Source organism: Patagioenas fasciata, chromosome 12, assembly GCF_037038585.1.
Source record: "Patagioenas fasciata isolate bPatFas1 chromosome 12, bPatFas1.hap1, whole genome shotgun sequence".
In the NCBI taxonomy this organism is placed as follows: domain Eukaryota; kingdom Metazoa; phylum Chordata; class Aves; order Columbiformes; family Columbidae; genus Patagioenas; species Patagioenas fasciata.
Genome location: NC_092531.1, coordinates 9,084,162 through 9,100,850, shown reverse-complemented (window position 1 = coordinate 9,100,850; position 16,689 = coordinate 9,084,162). Strand labels below are relative to the sequence as shown.

The 16,689-nt window shown below is 38.7% G+C and overlaps 1 protein-coding gene across 8 annotated transcripts in view; it reads left to right on the top strand.

Annotated features, from left to right (window-relative positions):
- TLN2 (talin 2) overlaps positions 1 to 15,171 on the top strand; it is a 163,241-nt gene extending 148,070 nt beyond the window's left edge. For all 8 annotated transcript variants that reach the window (XM_065847858.2, XM_071813815.1, XM_065847857.2 and 5 more), the window contains 6 exons: positions 1,087 to 1,211; positions 6,246 to 6,371; positions 9,432 to 9,494; positions 9,589 to 9,771; positions 11,186 to 11,311; positions 12,040 to 15,171. In XM_065847858.2, coding sequence (XP_065703930.1) covers positions 1,087 to 1,211; positions 6,246 to 6,371; positions 9,432 to 9,494; positions 9,589 to 9,771; positions 11,186 to 11,311; positions 12,040 to 12,168 — 752 coding nt within the window. In that variant the 3' untranslated portion in view covers positions 12,169 to 15,171. The remainder of the gene's footprint in view (positions 1 to 1,086; positions 1,212 to 6,245; positions 6,372 to 9,431; positions 9,495 to 9,588; positions 9,772 to 11,185; positions 11,312 to 12,039) is intronic.
- The last annotated feature ends 1,518 nt before the right edge of the window (positions 15,172 to 16,689 follow it).

The window sequence follows — 16,689 nt, the reverse complement described above, 5'->3', positions numbered from 1 at the left end:
TCAGACAGGGGTTATGTTATTCCTGATGCAAAGTGCCAGTATCCTTCTCCTAAGCTGTTTTTCCCTAGTAACGATTGGTGTTTCAGTCGATATTTTAATATTAGGTTCACCCAAATTTTCTGATCAAGTTTTAATAGTTTAACAAGGCCATAAGAGATTTTTTCAGTTCTAGTTTAGTCTTCCTTTGCTTGGTGTACACTGCTTCCCATTCTTTTCTATTTCCATCTGTGACACCACTTTCCCCCCTTGCCCTTAGTAGTTATGAACTTAAGTTTTCTTTCTGGCTTCCTTTTCTCTCTCCATCTGACTTTTGTTTTGGCTGTTTCATTGCTTCCCTCAGTCCAGAACATGGATGCTTTCTGAATCGTGTCATCCAGAAAATAATGTTATGAAATTTGAAATTATAATGCAGTGAGAACTTCCAAAAATCTGAGATTGCCTCCAGCCAAGTATTAATTTTGTGGACCTACAAAATTTCTTTGAGCCAAGAGAAATGCCAAAAAGTAAAAAAGCTGACCTGTGGATATGTTACAGAAACAACTTTGACCTTCTCTACGTTGCTGTTAGAAACATGTTGCCAGAAGTGTACTTTTTTCAGTCAATACCAGCTTAATCTCTAACCACTGCCAAAAAAGGGACTCTGAAAAGTGTGCTGTGGATGATGATCCGTTGTCTATAATGGGTCCTCTTTACCATTTACCATTCTGTCAGACTTCTCAATGTACCTTACAACTTGGTCAAGTTAGAAACCATCTTTGTAAGAGCTCTGAGAAACTAATGTTGAGTGGCAGCTACTTTTGTTCCCAGTATGGCCAGTATCCCTTTTTGAAGCTGCTTTGCTTACACAGTTCTTAATTAAGTTACTTTCACAACAGAATAATCCTGTAAAATGCTTTTTTTTAATCTGACTCATGTTTTGCTCTCAATGGCACAAACTACAGTGTTTTTATGCCATTATGGCACTAAATGAGCTTTCTACAATGTGCATTCTGTATTTGACACTTGAAGTCTGATTGTAAATCACCCCATTTGAATGGCAACTCACAGTGGCACTGAAGTTATTGTCTTTGTCTCCATTAATTTCAGGGACAGAGTGGGTGGACCCAGAAGACCCAACAGTCATTGCAGAGACAGAGCTGCTTGGGGCTGCAGCATCAATCGAGGCTGCAGCAAAGAAGTTAGAGCAGCTGAAACCAAGAGCCAAGCCAAAGGTGAGTGTCCATCCCCATTGTTTCTTTGAAGTTAACAAAGCAGAGGATGCACATAGCCCATATATTGCTGTTTATGATGTTACTGTCCATGATAAAGGTATCAACAGTCAAACCTTGCTTCAGTCTCAGTGCCACTAGACACAACACTGGATGGGACTTACCCCTGAAAGAAGAGAGTGAAAAGATACTGTTCAGGGAGTGAGTCAAGCACCAGCCATGAGCAAGCAAAGGAAGAAAAGCCAAATGTCAGAAATGTTTTTAAGAGTTATGGTATCATTAGTGCTGATTATTTACTTTACTGTTTCCAAACACATTTTACTGATGTGAAAAGTCATTCTCGCGTTGCTTTGAAGACCCTATCTGAATGTCTGTAGTATAGCAAGAGAAAGCAGCAGCAACACAGAAGGGATTCAGCAGAATGCAAAAGGCATTCAGGATTTTCTAAGGTTAAAAAGATAACATTTTATGCTATGCTAACGGAGTAGCTGCTTCAGTATCAAATCAGATATGTGGTCAGACTTTTTCTATTTAACTTTCCTGAAGGAAAATAAATTACAGTTCATTATGAAAGCAAGTAGTGTTGCATGATGCCAGATCATTTCAAATGTATCTCTGAATATATTATATGAAATTAAGCCAACTATTTTCATGTATGGTACAGAGAGAATAAATGAAACTCCTGTTACTTGTGGTTGTATGTATAGCTCACAAGATTGCTACCTTTTGTCCAGTGTGGAATAACAGACAGATTTTAGAAGCAATTACCACGTTGCCTAGAAGTCTATCTCTTTAAAATGAAAATTATGCTTTGGCTGTGTAATAGGCTTTGGGAAAGGACTATGTATCTATTTCCCTCTTTATGCTGCTTTGTAGGTGCAAAACTGTTTTCTAAGTAAAGCTAATGAGAAGCCTTTTTAAAAAGCAGGGCCTCAAGAACCTTGAATTTGGATGACTGTTTTCAGTGGAGGGTGGTATTTTGTCACTCAGGAACATCAGATGAAATAACTATTGGTAGCTTCACTCTTTGAGGTCTTTCCACCCACCTCTCCCTGCTTAGTGATGGGTATAAATTACCTTATGAAAAAGAAATGCTCTTTGTCCTGCATTTTTTTACAAGTACATCCATCTTATTTGTAAAGAAAAATTGTCCTTTATGAAGAGATCCTGCAGAGCAGAGGACATAGGCTGAGGAGAGGAAGAGTCCTCCATCACCTTTTCTATACAACCACTGCACAATGGTGTATGTGTGTTGCCTGGGAACCATGCAGCAGTTTCCTTCCAACATCTAAGCTGCTCTAGGGTCATTGTAATTTTCCAGTGAATGCAGATCTCACACCTGCTCCTCGTTTAACATGTTAATTTGACTATCCAGTCTGCCTGTGATTTATTGGTCTGTTTATTTGTCATTTTCTGAAACTAAAATTTGTATCCAACTGTTTGTTTAATTTGGGATTTAAACAGCCTTTGCATCCTTTTTTAGATGTTTAATCCCTTTCACAGTGTGGATTGTAATACACATCCAAGGTACTAGGAGGATCCCAGAGGGGCTCAAATGCCACTTTTTTTCCTGAAGGCTTGTAGCTTGTATCCTCCCGGCATAGGATTTCCTGCTTTGAACAGGCTCCGTCTTTCTCATGTTTGTTTTTGACAACATACGTGGTGTTGTAGTGCGAATGCCTAGACTAGGTACGAAGGTGGATGCAACTGATTTTTCTTATGCAGGAATAGTAGCTCTCTTCTGCAATGGAACAGACCACTGGACCACCAGACAGCTTAGACCAAATCCTGCTTTGCTTGACAGTAATCATCATTAAGTGAACTGGCAGAGAAGTCCTTAGCTGGTAATTTTAGAATAATCTGCCTGGAGGAAATCCATCATCTTCATCATTATTAATTGGTGGCTGATTCTCTATTTTGGGGTAAGGGAGTGGGAGTCATTTGATTTAGTCTTGGAACTTTCATCTTTGTATGTTCCAGCTTATCTATTATAGTTGAAGGTAGGGGGTTTGCTTATTTGTTCCACCATCTTATTTTTTTATACTTCTGGCTTTTAAGAATTCTTATTTTCCTTGTTTTCTCTTCATATTTTTGCACCTATCATACCCCCTTGATGTCTTGACTGAGACCAGTAGAATGAGATCTCTTAATTTTCCACTACTGGGAATTCTCTTATTCTAGAGAACAACGTCTAATAAGTCGCGGACCTGCTAGCCGCTGCCAATATTTTACTGAATGATGCATATTCTGTCTGCTTTAAATCCTGGTCATTTCGCTGCTGATGAATGTGACCTTAAAATGCTTAGTCTCCTAGTCCACTGCCCCAGTTTTAATCTTTCTTCTGAGCTTATCTTTGGCAAGCACTTCGCGGAGTCTCCTAAGTAGGTGTTGTTACTCTCAGTAACATAACACTCGTTCAGCATTCTCATTGCAGTGTTCCAGGAAGGGAATGATCTGTGAAGCAATTTGTTCTTTATTGTTTAATAAGGAAGTTTGGGCTGTCATATTTGCTTTAAAGACAATTGCATTTTTCCTGAGTGTGGACTCCCTTTTTTTGTTTTCCAGTTGTGGAGGGTCAAGTGTCTTGCAAGGCAGCCATATATTCTTCCTGTTCTGCAAATATGCCACTGGCTGTAAAATAACAACCCCCCAAAATCTGTATTTTTTTGGAAGAAAAATGTTTTCTCTAATAAAAGCTACATGCTTCACTAATACTGGCAAAGGAACACTTAAGGAAAAAGGTGTGGTAGGTGAGCTATTATAGAGTATTGCTGCACCTACCCTGTTCTGTTGGAATGCTCTTCATGCTTTTACGCAGGCCCATGCCTTCAAACACAAGTGTCTTTAGTAGTCAATAAATTCCCTGCTGTTATCTTCTGATAGTTTGTCCTTTTTTTCCCCAAGATGAATCAAACCTGGATGCCTTTTTCTGCAGGACTCTGTGTGATATGTTTGATATATTAGGTTGTTATTTAATCCAACTATATATCAAACATATTCCTACAGTGTTCTGTCCTGTCTCCGGGGGTTTTAACATAGTAGAAGGCAATATGAAGGAGTACATTTACTCACAAGCAGGTTTAGAAGACTTCCTGCAGATTCCTAATATAATCTGACTTAAAATATATACATGAAGGGCTCCTTTATCAGTAGAGTTACTCTTGGAGGGACTTTGAAATTGTGTAGGGCCTTTTATGACAGTGAGCAGAAGCTGTGCCAAGAAATGACTTTCACAGAAATGGTTATTGTGTTTTCCATGGCTCAGTGCAGTAACTTGCCCATATGGCTTTTATTTTTATGAAATAGAAGATGAGCGCTGCTTCAAAATAAAATGGTTTATCTTTTGAATTTTTTTCTACTGTTTAGCAATGAGATTGTGGCCTCATTTGTTCTCCTATTAACCCTGATTTTATGCTGCTCCTAATAATGGAGATTCTACAGAAAACTGGTTAAAATACAGTACAAAAGCATCTCAAGTTTTATTTTTTTAATGGCGCAATCAACTTTTTCAGGGTATTTCATGCCACAGACTTTGCAGCTAGCCTAATAATTTTGGTTTGTCTGTTCTAGTGACTTCATTTTCGAGTCCATTTATACCCATACATAGTCAGTGGCTTTTCCTAAATGATAAGAAAAATTTTGAAGTGCCAAGCAACTTCATCTACATGTCAGTTTTTATTTTCAGATCATTCTGGTTTTCTGATGTCTATGGATGCTATGGCTTCATTGCCTGGATTTTCTTTTAGTTATATGGTGGTTATGTGAAGTGCTGTAGGGCTGAGCACTGCTTGATGTGCCATTTTGTAATGCTTTGTAATTACTTGTAATTATATTTTATTATTTTATAATTGGCTGCTATTTCATCAGATTGCAGTAAGAGGAGAACTAAACCTGACTCAGATTTAGAAGGATGCACTTAGCTTTGCAAATGAAATGCCCAGTTTCCAGATTCAAAGCCCACTTAGCTGGTGTTCCTATAGTTAGTTATTTGACACAAGAATACTCTGGTTGCATAACTGGAAGAAACTTGTTGTTTAAGAAGCCCCATCTCTCACAAGGTGATCTGTTCTGGTATTGTATCTGCTAGCCTTGCTGGCCACACTGCATTGGATTCTGGCAGGCCTGTGACTTGATCATAAACAAAATACATTCTGTTGGTTTATATTGTATGAAAATCAGAATACATAGCCCTGGCCTGGTTCTGTTTGAAATAACCATTTATCTCTATCTATTTTGGTAACTGTTCAGAAGCCAGTAAGCATGCTTAAGTGGATAAATGTTTTCAGCATTTGTTTAAATGATTGGAAAGTCAGGGAAGTTGCTGTTTTATGGAACAATAGATTTGCATTTTAAATAGCAAGAAACCTCATTAGGAACAGCTGATCTCTCTATAATATTTGCTCACGCTTGTTGAAAGATGCATTTGGATGACTGAAATGTTCCAGACAGACCTTTGGAACTTCACATCTGCAAGATGACTAAACCGGACTGCCTCACAATGCTGCTCTCTGTGAAAGGACAGCTCTTACCAAAGCTGTTAGATCTATGCACTTCCTTGGTATCTACGTTACGTTTCTTAGTATAAGTGAATGAAACAACATACATTTATCACTTTAAAGTCTTTAAATATTCAGAAAATGTTCTAACTACTTTAGCAATCCTGAAAGCCAGTATTATAGTATTAAAAAGGTAATCTTGATTTGGCAAACAAGAATTTCTTTTCAGACCTGCACTTTCCTGAATGTAGCAGCCCTAGTGGAGGTAATGTGCTAAAAAGGTGAAGCCAATTCTTTAAGTATTTTGTGTGATACTCAATTCCACATGTGAGCAGCCACAAGGGCAACTTAATATTTAAATTCACTTATGTTGACTCTCAGCTTTAGTCCATATGAAACTCCTTTGCAAAAGATGATGTTGTGGGTCTTATTGAATTTACTGATGTGTTCCAAAATATTGTCTCACTTTGTGTATGTCCTCAGTCTTGAAACTAAAACTTTCAGGTGAATAATGTGTGACATTGTTCTTTCTTGGTTATAGCAAGCAGATGAGACTCTGGACTTTGAAGAACAGATTCTGGAAGCAGCTAAATCCATTGCAGCTGCTACCAGTGCTCTTGTGAAATCAGCTTCAGCAGCCCAGAGAGAACTGGTGGCACAGGGAAAGGTGGGTAAAAGGCTTGTAGCAACAGTAGGGGGGAAAGCATCAAAATTGAATCTAGTCTCTTAACTGTTCTCTCTTAAAACAGTAGGAAAGAAGCTTGGGAATGACTAATGAAAAAGTAAATCTTTTCATTGCTCATCATGATACATGGCCCAAGCGTGGTTCTGTTTTAAAAACAAAACAATTGTTTATTTAAACCTCACAAGTATAATCAAGTGTTTGGCTCTTCATATGTGTCAGCTGTGGGGAGTTTTTGTGTTTGTTGGGATTTTTTTTGTTTTTTGAAGATGTATGATTCAGGCTGGCAACGTATCGTCCCACAGAACAGCCTGTGGATCCAAAACCAAAAGCCACAGTATACAATACCACTCTGGGCCACAATAGTAAAGGGCCTCATTAATTGCGCCCTGAATGTTTTGTTGTCTGATTCAATGGGGACACAGCCTTGCATGCAAATTCAGTACATTTAAGTAGATGTGCTTGTAATTATTGTTGGGACCAATGGAAAGAGTGCTTATAACGTGTCATCCTTTTGGTCTGGTCAGGATTGAGGTATTTGTAACTCATTTCATATCTGTTGCTTTTTTTTTTTTTTTTTACCAGTTAATATAGTTTGAAACTTAAAATCTGAACATCAAATAAATATGTTGCCCATGAGAATGATTTGTTATAGGATCGCTGTTGTTGTATAGTTATGGTTTCTGACTCCATCTAATTCTTTATTCTAAGCAGACTGTGCTGTGGATCCTGCTGCAAGACTGCCATGCTGTCTACTTCAGCTCGGGTTCCTAGGGAGCTTGTGCTTTTAGTTGCAGCAAGAGCACAGAGCACTTGTTTCAAAAGAACAGTGACGTAACTGTTTGAAAAGACCCACCATAATCTGTAGCTATGGAATTTATCACTAACGTATAAACCAAGCTGTTATTAATACCCATTGAAATCTGAGTGTGGAGACAGTCCAAAAAATGAGAATTTTGACTTACCTGCTTTGCTTAGATTATTATGCAGTCTGCTTTTATGTGATTAAAACCTGTTCTTATTTAGTCTCATTATGACATACAGCTTGCTTTACCTTCCTCAGCACCACTCCTGTAGAATTACACATAATAATACAGAATGTATTTCTATCCTGGTACCAGCCTTGAATCCCCCTCAGGTAGTTTAGGCTTCTTTGCTCCCACAGATACATTTCCACCTGTGTCTTTCAGATTGAGGCTAACAGCACTTGCATCCTGTTCCATTCAAGTTCAGATAATTGCTAAAACCACTTGAATCTGTCTGTTTGAGAAAAGCTGTAGCTTGCTGTTCTAATAGAAGCACACCTGTCAAATATAGTGCCATATCAGCAGATCTGTTCAGACTGTTTTACTGGTTTTAGCTATTTTGCATTATCTGTCACTTTTCTATGGTAACTTGCTGAAAGGTCACGCATTTTTGCAGCAAATGGCTTTTACTGATAGTTTCTTGTCCACTTGGAGGATCTGCAAATAATATTGTGGTCTTTAAGGGACAAAATTAGTCTCAACCAAAATGAAAATTTAATAAAATATCAAAATTCAGAATTGTTTGTGGCACATCCGCTCACTATGATACTTCTCACAAATAAACAAAGCCATCTAGATACTTATGAAATAATGAAGCCCTCACCCTTTTTCCTTCTTTCTTTACTAATTACTGGGTTTTGCTCACTACTAGGGTAGCCTGTATCTCCAGGTCAGCCAGAAGTACAGGACGCTGCCTTTTAAAACGATTGACCAAATTCTTGCCCACAGTGAATGGTTCCAACCTGCCTGGTGGGAAGATTTTGTTATTGATATTGAGGGAAATGTTTTGCTTTTGTAAGAAATCTTCTGAGGCATGAGGTTCCTCCCAGAAAAGCATGGCTGGCATGTAGGCGGGAAGGACAAATTTGATCTACTCCATATCCATCGCTTCAGTATTGAACAGTAAATGGTACTGACTGCTGCCTTAGATTACTCACTGACCTTTTTATTTGGTATGGAGGAAGTGGGAAATTCTTACCCAACCACATGGATGTGTGTTATAAAAGAATTGATTTGGCATTGGGCAACCATTTCCATTTCTGCAGCATAGGTGAAGTCTGGGAAGCTGGATCTAATCTGTCTTCTTCCAAACCACCCCCTATTCACCCACTCATACACACACACATACAATATTCAGACATCACTAACTAGACTCCTGCATCTGCAGTCTACTTAAATGATGTTTTCTGTGGATGATAAGGCAAGAAAACGTTGAAGCCTAAAGAATTTAGGGACCTAATCTATTCTTTAGTAGAACTGATTTCTCAGTTACACAAAATTGTCACCACAGCTAGGAGAGAACACAGCTTCTGTTTATGTTGATGCTACACAAAAGAATTTGATTCCTGATCCCTGAGATCCTCGTTATGCACCAATTCATCTTCCCATTTCTCTTAAAATACAACAAGTTTCTTGATCGTGTTTACATTTCATATCTTCTAGCTGCTCCCCCAAAACCTTCCAGACCCAGTCAGCTGAGGGCAGGGGGCTGGCAACCAACTTCAGTGGACGAGCCATGCAGAAAAGTGGGCTGCTTGCCTCAAATGCCATTATTAGGCATGAAGGCAGTTGGAGGACTTCCCTGTGGAGCTTTCTGGCTTGTACCTTCCCATAGTGCCAGAATCAGAAGAAATTCAAGAATGATGAAAATCCAAATGTGTTGTGGACACAGAAGGAAGTTATTTCAAAGGCCAGGAGATTAGGAGGTACTGTTCCTTAGGCCAAAGTCTCAGCTGCAATAATCATCACTCTGAGACTTTTACACATCTCATGGACAGGGCAATTCAAGCAGCATATCAAGCTGGATGCTATCTGAGCAGGCAGATGTGTGCTGGAAGCACACTTACGCTGACAAACAACTTTCAGTTCAATTTTCTGCTCCTGTTTCCTGCTGGTCGCAGTCACAAGTGCAGGTGTTCCTTTTTTTCATGGATTACTGTTTGTCTAAATCTGAGACAAAGTAATTGTCTTTTCTGAATCGTTGTAAGCCATCTCTGATTTGTTTTGGGTTTTTTTTCAGGTTGGAGCGATCCCTGCAAATGCAGCCGATGATGGACAGTGGTCTCAGGGACTTATTTCTGCTGTGAGTACCTTCTTTTCTTAAGGAAAGCTAGTACCTTCTCTGAAGAAATAAAATCCTGTGAGAAAACACAGTGACACTATTTACTGTCTTCTAGGCCCGAATGGTGGCAGCTGCAACCAGCAATCTCTGTGAAGCAGCTAATGCCTCAGTACAAGGCCACGCTAGTGAGGAGAAGCTTATCTCATCTGCCAAACAAGTGGCAGCTTCCACAGCACAGTTGCTTGTGGCTTGCAAAGTGAAGGCTGATCATGATTCTGAAGCCATGAGGAGACTACAGGTACTTGTGCTCTTAATTCCTGAAAAATCATAGCAGTACTATGTAAACGCTGTTATAGGAGTAGTTCCTTGAATTTTCAGAATTATGTTCAGTTTTTCTTCCTTGTGGAATTCTGGGGCACTTTTGTTCACCAATTATGTATGTATAATTGAGTAGAAAACACATAGCTAGGTCCCCGATTCAGTCCCTCAGAATGGATGACCCACGATTTGTTTCAGTATTAAGTCCACATCAACCCAGAAATTTCTTTTCCTGCCTCTGTCCTGATATTGATGAACAGGTAAAGAGATAGAAAGGAGGAGCATTCTAGTAAGAGTGAAAATGGAGGCATAAGTCAGATTTTGTTGTATCAACCAATTTAAAATACAAATACGAGACATAAGACTTATCTGGGACTCACAAATGTAAAGGATTCTGCCAGTGGTATATAAGAGATCTCATTTACAGCTCCATGTGCAGTACCCATTAAACTATGGACTGTTCTTCTCCTGGATCCAGCTTTCCACCACTTTCTCCAATTAGTACACTGGGGCAAATTCAGCACCAGATCTTACAAAGCTGAGCTCTATACTACCATCATGTGTTTGCACAGGGTATTTCCTGGCCAATGATCAGTGCTTCAAAAAGGTTGCTTGGCTCCATCTTTTAGCTTTAGTAGAAGAGAGGTTTGTATTTTGTTTGTGACAAGGACTCTTCTGCCGCTCATCTCTGTGGGGATCACGGCAGGAGATTCCAAGGCCACTCCTCTGCATCCATTAAACCAGTGCCTGTGGACATGGTTGTCACTGAGCATGCAGTGTGAAATCTCTACTACCAGTATTTATTATGATATAGCAAAGATGGCTATGTCCCTGTTAGAATGCAGGTAGGTTAGTTACCTTTTTCATTTTGATGCGCAATTGCCGACACTACTTAGTTTAGATAATAAAAGATGTATTACACATTTAATGGTTTATCTTTAGAAATCCTAGAATGTTTAAGAAAATAAAAGTTTAAATGTGAGATAATCATTGCTGTGTAGTTGGCTAATTCACCCTGATGAAAGTCCATTAATTTAAAAACTTCATTGTCTTAAAATGTTTCTTTTTATGCTACTTTTCATTTTCTGTTCTTCTTCATCAAGAAAAAAAAAAATCTGATCAGTATTCTGCATAATGTAACTTGCGATTTCATCCACTGTTTTATTTCAAACTGTAACGAAAAAATATCTTGTTTGTGACTTTCCCAACTTTTAGCTTCGTAAATGAAGGAATTGTGTTCCTCTCTGTATCATTGGTTTCGAAATATTAGTTTGCTTTTCACTGGGAAAACCAAACCAAAACACACCTTTCCTGTGTAGTCAAGCAAGTTACAGTTATTAATGTTACAGTTATAAATTTCTGTTATTACTAAATTTCTTGTATGTTTTTCAAAGGCTGCAGGAAATGCTGTCAAGCGAGCATCAGACAATCTTGTGAGGGCGGCCCAAAAAGCAGCATTTGGGAAAGCAGAGGATGATGACGTTGTGGTCAAAACAAAGTTTGTGGGTGGCATAGCTCAGGTTGGTACCATCACCCAAGAACTAAAGCAGAGAAAAACTATCACAGAAATGTAGCAGCATTACAATGTCCATCTGCTGCACTGCAGGCTGGACAAATCTATGTATGATAAATTACTTGATGCGTCCTGTTAGGTAACCACTGACATAACAGCAAAGCTATTTGCTGTAAGATGTCTACACTTGTTCATTGAGCATTTACTGTAATAGAAGTTACCATTGTCCAATGTCTTTTATTTTTGTTCTGATTAAGTTAATGGTTCTTTTCAAACAAATTTAACATTTCTGCATATCTGTAGTTCTGTCATTTTTTCTTTAGCATTTTGAGACACAGAAGAATACTGTAAACCTACAGTAATGAGTGTTCAATTTTACTGTCACTCAAACATTATATTAAGACATGGTGTTTATCCTACATGTTGCCAAGCACTTAGCCCACTGAATGTTGGGGGAGCACAGCACTATAAAATCCGTCATGGATGTATGGTAAAACTATGCTGGTAGACTCTTTTTTCAGTCCTCTTTAAGAAACAAGTGGGAATACAATACTGTTCTTGGTGACATAGTCCTGGAACCTGGAAAAAAATTGAGCAATTCCTGCCAAAGTCATTGAAATTTGGTGCCTCTCTGGAGAATGCTCAAGGTGTAGCAGTGACTGGTGTCATAGAGAAAGAAATCTTGTTTTACAGACAGTATTCCATGCTATCATAATTCATGCTTCTGTTTTCTAGATCATTGCAGCCCAAGAAGAAATGCTGAAGAAGGAAAGAGAACTGGAAGAAGCAAGGAAAAAACTGGCTCAGATTCGCCAACAGCAATACAAATTTCTACCCTCAGAACTGAGAGAAGATGAAGGTTAACCTGCTGAGATTTTCTTCTGCTTTTTTTTTTCTTTTTTTTTTTTTTTTTTTCTTTTTTTTTTCATTTTGAAGAAATAAGCTAAAGGGGGACAGTACAGTGAGAACTGCTTTGACAACATTCTGGTATGCCAAGCACTTACCTAAATAAACTGCCTGTCATAGCTTTGGATGAGCAGAGGGCAATAAACACTTGTTCTTTCTCATCTGGTCAGCTGAGGTGCATGATGATCAAGTTATGGTACAGTGTTAGGTTCATCATTCCTGTTCCTTCCTTGACTTATATCTCAGGAGAGAATGTTTCACTTTTTACTAAAGATACTAAGTCAGTATTATTGTCACCTTCCTGATGCTTGAGGTATTTATCATTCCTTGACTTGTTACAAAACATTTGTAATATTAATAGAAAAGCAGTCAAGAAATCTTTCATATGATAAATATCACACGAGCTGGTGGTTTTCCCCCAGTTACCCTTGTAAAAAGAAGACCAAGACAGAGAAAGATGTACGTCTGAGTGGAGAAACACGCATGGGTGTGGGTTTGAAGAAGATGCCTGTCCTCTTCCAGTGTTGTATAGCTGGTTCACCCCAAAACTGGAGGAATTGTCTCTGCACCTGTTTGCACTAGTAGTATTATTCTTTACCTGATACCAACAAGCTTCTGCTTGTACAGTATTTAGGTTTACAAAATGTGGCAATAGCCACTCGTTAAAGAGCTCAGAAAACAAAGAAATGGAAACCTTGTCACTGCCTCAATAATAGCAGGTTCATGAAGGAAAATGCTGTTTCAATTATATACCTCTAATGTGTGACTACTTTTACAGTATTATACACACATACACATGCTCTAAGATTGGACTGAATAGTTTGCATTTTGTTTTTTAATTGAAGTTATCTGGTTTGTACTGTGGGATTTCTGTTAGAATATATGTTAGTTAAAAAAGGGGAATGCCCAGTACAACAAAAGACTATCACAATTCTTATTATTCTTTTATTAATTTCATTTATAATTGTTTTGTTTTGAAACCTGTGGGTATTGTAGGAGAAAAGAATAAGTGATTTGCAAGTAGACATTTCCTGTAATATATTTTTTAAAAGTCTGGACTCTAGGGAGTTTGTTTGATAGTTGGCATTGATGAAAATGTACTCACCAAGGAATTGCAGAGAAGGTATAGCAGCAATCTATCCACAGTCTTTCTTTTCAGTTGCAGAAAGGTACGGTATGCTCTCAATATCTGTTGTGACCTAAACAATAGTAATATGGGTAGAGTGAGTAACACATTTTACCCTGTCTAAGAAAGAATGCAAATCACAGCAACTTTAAATAGCAACAGCTAAACTATTTGACTAACCACAGAAACACCATCTCTCCTAACAACAATTTCCAACATGGTTCCACCTCCACTCAAGCCCTCTTCAACAGTAATGTCAAGTCTATTTAGGTCAAAGGATGTTGCCACTCCAGTCCTTGTGAAGGCTGTGCTGTCATTTAGATACCTACCAAGTACATTCAGCTGAGCCTGTTATGTTATATGCATACCCACCTCGTTGTCATTGTTACAGAAATACTTCTCTTGTAGACTCAAAAGTAACCCTCCTAGTAGTAGGTTTACCAGTTTTAGATAGTGCTAACTCATTTAAGTTACCTGCATGAGATATAATTATCAGGAATTTTGTCACACTAGTGTTAACTATATAGCAAAAAATGACTAGAGAATTAATAAATATTAAAGTGTACAAAGATTTTTATTGTTAGAGTCTCTTCTCTGGTACTGAAGTATTTCAGACTCAGTAGAGTTCCTGGAGAATCCACAATCATGAGAGGAAAAAATTGGCAAATCCCAAATGGAATCGCTGGCATCAACAGATGTGCTGTGATGTGTAGGCTTGTGTGCAAATGCAACCCCTTACTATCGGAGACGTGCAGTTCTGAGTTCTGTAATTTTCTACGTCAGCACAACTGGTTTGATTTTTTTTTTTGCTCAACCTTTACGTGGTGAATTCAGCGAGCAGTGTCACAGAATCTCGATGTGAAGAATTCCTACACCAAAAAAAAGGTTTCCTGTAAATTTTTAAGCATAAAGCTAAATTGATGTTTATTGCTGTAAGACCTAAATAAAGACAGTTGTAGTGATAGGGCCACAGCTTATGGCTCTTTCTCTTATTTTTTACCTGGATAGCTTCACAATCCAACCTCTTCTTTGGAAAGATCTGCAAGACAGATTTGTTACTGCTTCCCTTTTAACGTATATTTAACGTATCATTTGGTCTCATTAAAGCACGAAGAAAGATGATGCTGTCCTTAGCACCATGCCAGTATTTTATTACAGGTATAATACTGTTGTAATATATTTTGATCAGAATGATATTTGCCAGTTTGAAAGAAGCCAAAAGCCTGGTCAAATGCAATTATGTATGGTAATTGTATAGCTAGAAAACTTTACCAGTATACAGAAGGAAAGAGCATGCTCAAATTGTGTTCCAGATAATTTTGTTTGGGAAGCCCATTTTAGCACAGTTATCTTGAGACCTCTCTATTTCTGATGTAATGCCCCCTCTTACTTGACAGAAAGTATTGTTCTTTTTTCTTCTTAGCTATGTGCTCCATAGAGGAACCACAGTCAGATGAGTAGCTGAGCTGAACAACTGAAGTATTTTTTTACTCTGAATTTTGGGTATTCATTTGGGAAACATTAGGAGAATATAAGCTCATCTATAGTCTTTCTACTTCAATGTTTTCTGCTGTTATAATTTGCAGTACCACTGAAGTCCACATGTGAATGTCTGTGGAGTTTGGAACTAGTCCATGCAATTATTTGGCATGGAGACTTGCAGCAGGAAGTGACAAGTTGGAGTAAGGGATGGAAGCTAGTTAATAAGAAGAACAGATGTTTACTTTGTTCTGTTAACTTGTGAAATGGTAAATGAGCTCTGTTGTATCTCACCATTCTTCACGTGGAATTCACTTTAAGGAATTGTATGCAAATTAAAAGCAAAATGCCTCAAAGTTGTTTGTGTACAAATAGTCTAGTGTTGCTTCCCTAACTGTTCAGAAAATAATTTGAACATTTTATCATTTGTCTAAACTTTCCTGCATCAGAAGCCTCACAGTAAGAAAAGATTTAAAACAAAAATTCAAGACTAGACTCTTGTTCATGTCTCCCTTTCCCTTTGATTTTCTACATCTTCCTTACTTAATTCCTGATCAAGGACCAAATACATAATATAGAAACCTCCTCAGCATAAATATATTTAGCTTTTGAGTACATTTTTGCTTTTAAATCAGTCCAAACTGATAAGGTATTCACCCCAGGAGTATCACACATGCCATCACTACTTTCATCTTCCCTACATTTTACTTAATCTCTGGCTTTGTGGTTTGTGTTGCTTTGTTGTTTGGTTGGTTTTTGTTGGTTGGTTGGTTGGTTTTTGTTGTTACTGTTTTGGGTTTTGCTGTTGTGGTGGTGGGGTTTTTTTTCCTGCCTTACACTATAGAAGTTTTGTCTTTATGTGATCATGCCATGATTAACAAAGAGAGAGTTATCTGCCCATAACTATGATTCCTGAAACCTGCTTCTCCATATTCACAGCAAAATACATTAAACATATTGTGGTTGTTCATGTTAAAGGAACACCACATTTCTGTGGCACAAAGTTTATGATGCTAAATGCAGAAACTGTTTACTCATGTGAGTTACAAGTCTGTTCCAAATGGCTGTTTGCCTGGCTGTTGTACCTGCAATGAAGTCTGATCAATGAGCTTGGAGGCAGACAGATGCACAGACTGAGCTGACTCACGAGCTTCTCTTCCTTCAATGTGAAAACTCGGTCCCTGGGCACAGTGCATTGTTTGGTGGAGAGATTTGAGAGATCCTCATTGAGAGATCTTCAAGTGAATGTTGGTAAGTGTGTGCAGCTCTGGGTAGAGCCACATGGGTGTACTGCAGCCCCAGAGGTGACATCTCATCGCAATGGTCAGCGGGACGTGTTGTCCAACTCACACTGCTTTGGTCAGTGCTGGGCAGGAGGAGGACCTGCTGCTGAGCCACAACACAAGCAGCATTCATTTCTTCAGTAGCTGGTAGTTTCCATAATTCTGGCAGACTACTCCCTATGTCAACTGCCTGGTATCAGATCAGGCCCTCAATCTGATGCTTCCTAGTTGGAGTCAACAAACTCAACAGTGCTGGACTTCGTGCGTTGCTGTTTTCAGCCCCTACTGCCTGAGTTGTGGCAACATCTCCAGAATGCCTGGTAAAGGTTGTGCCCACCTGTGCAGTCTGCCCAGGCGCTGCACAGAGCAGGTGCTGCATGAGAGTTCTGGGCTGCTGTGTTTCAGCATCAGCGAAATTTAACATGAGAATTGATCTAAAGTAGACGTGACCCAGTTCAAGGGGCAGGCTGAAGCAACCTCGTGCCCCGGAGTGTGGAAATGCTGTATCCTGACAGTTCGTACCTGACAACAGGATTCATGTTGCCTAAAGAGCTTTCTTCTGTCATTTACTGAGCTACAAGTAAGTGCTGT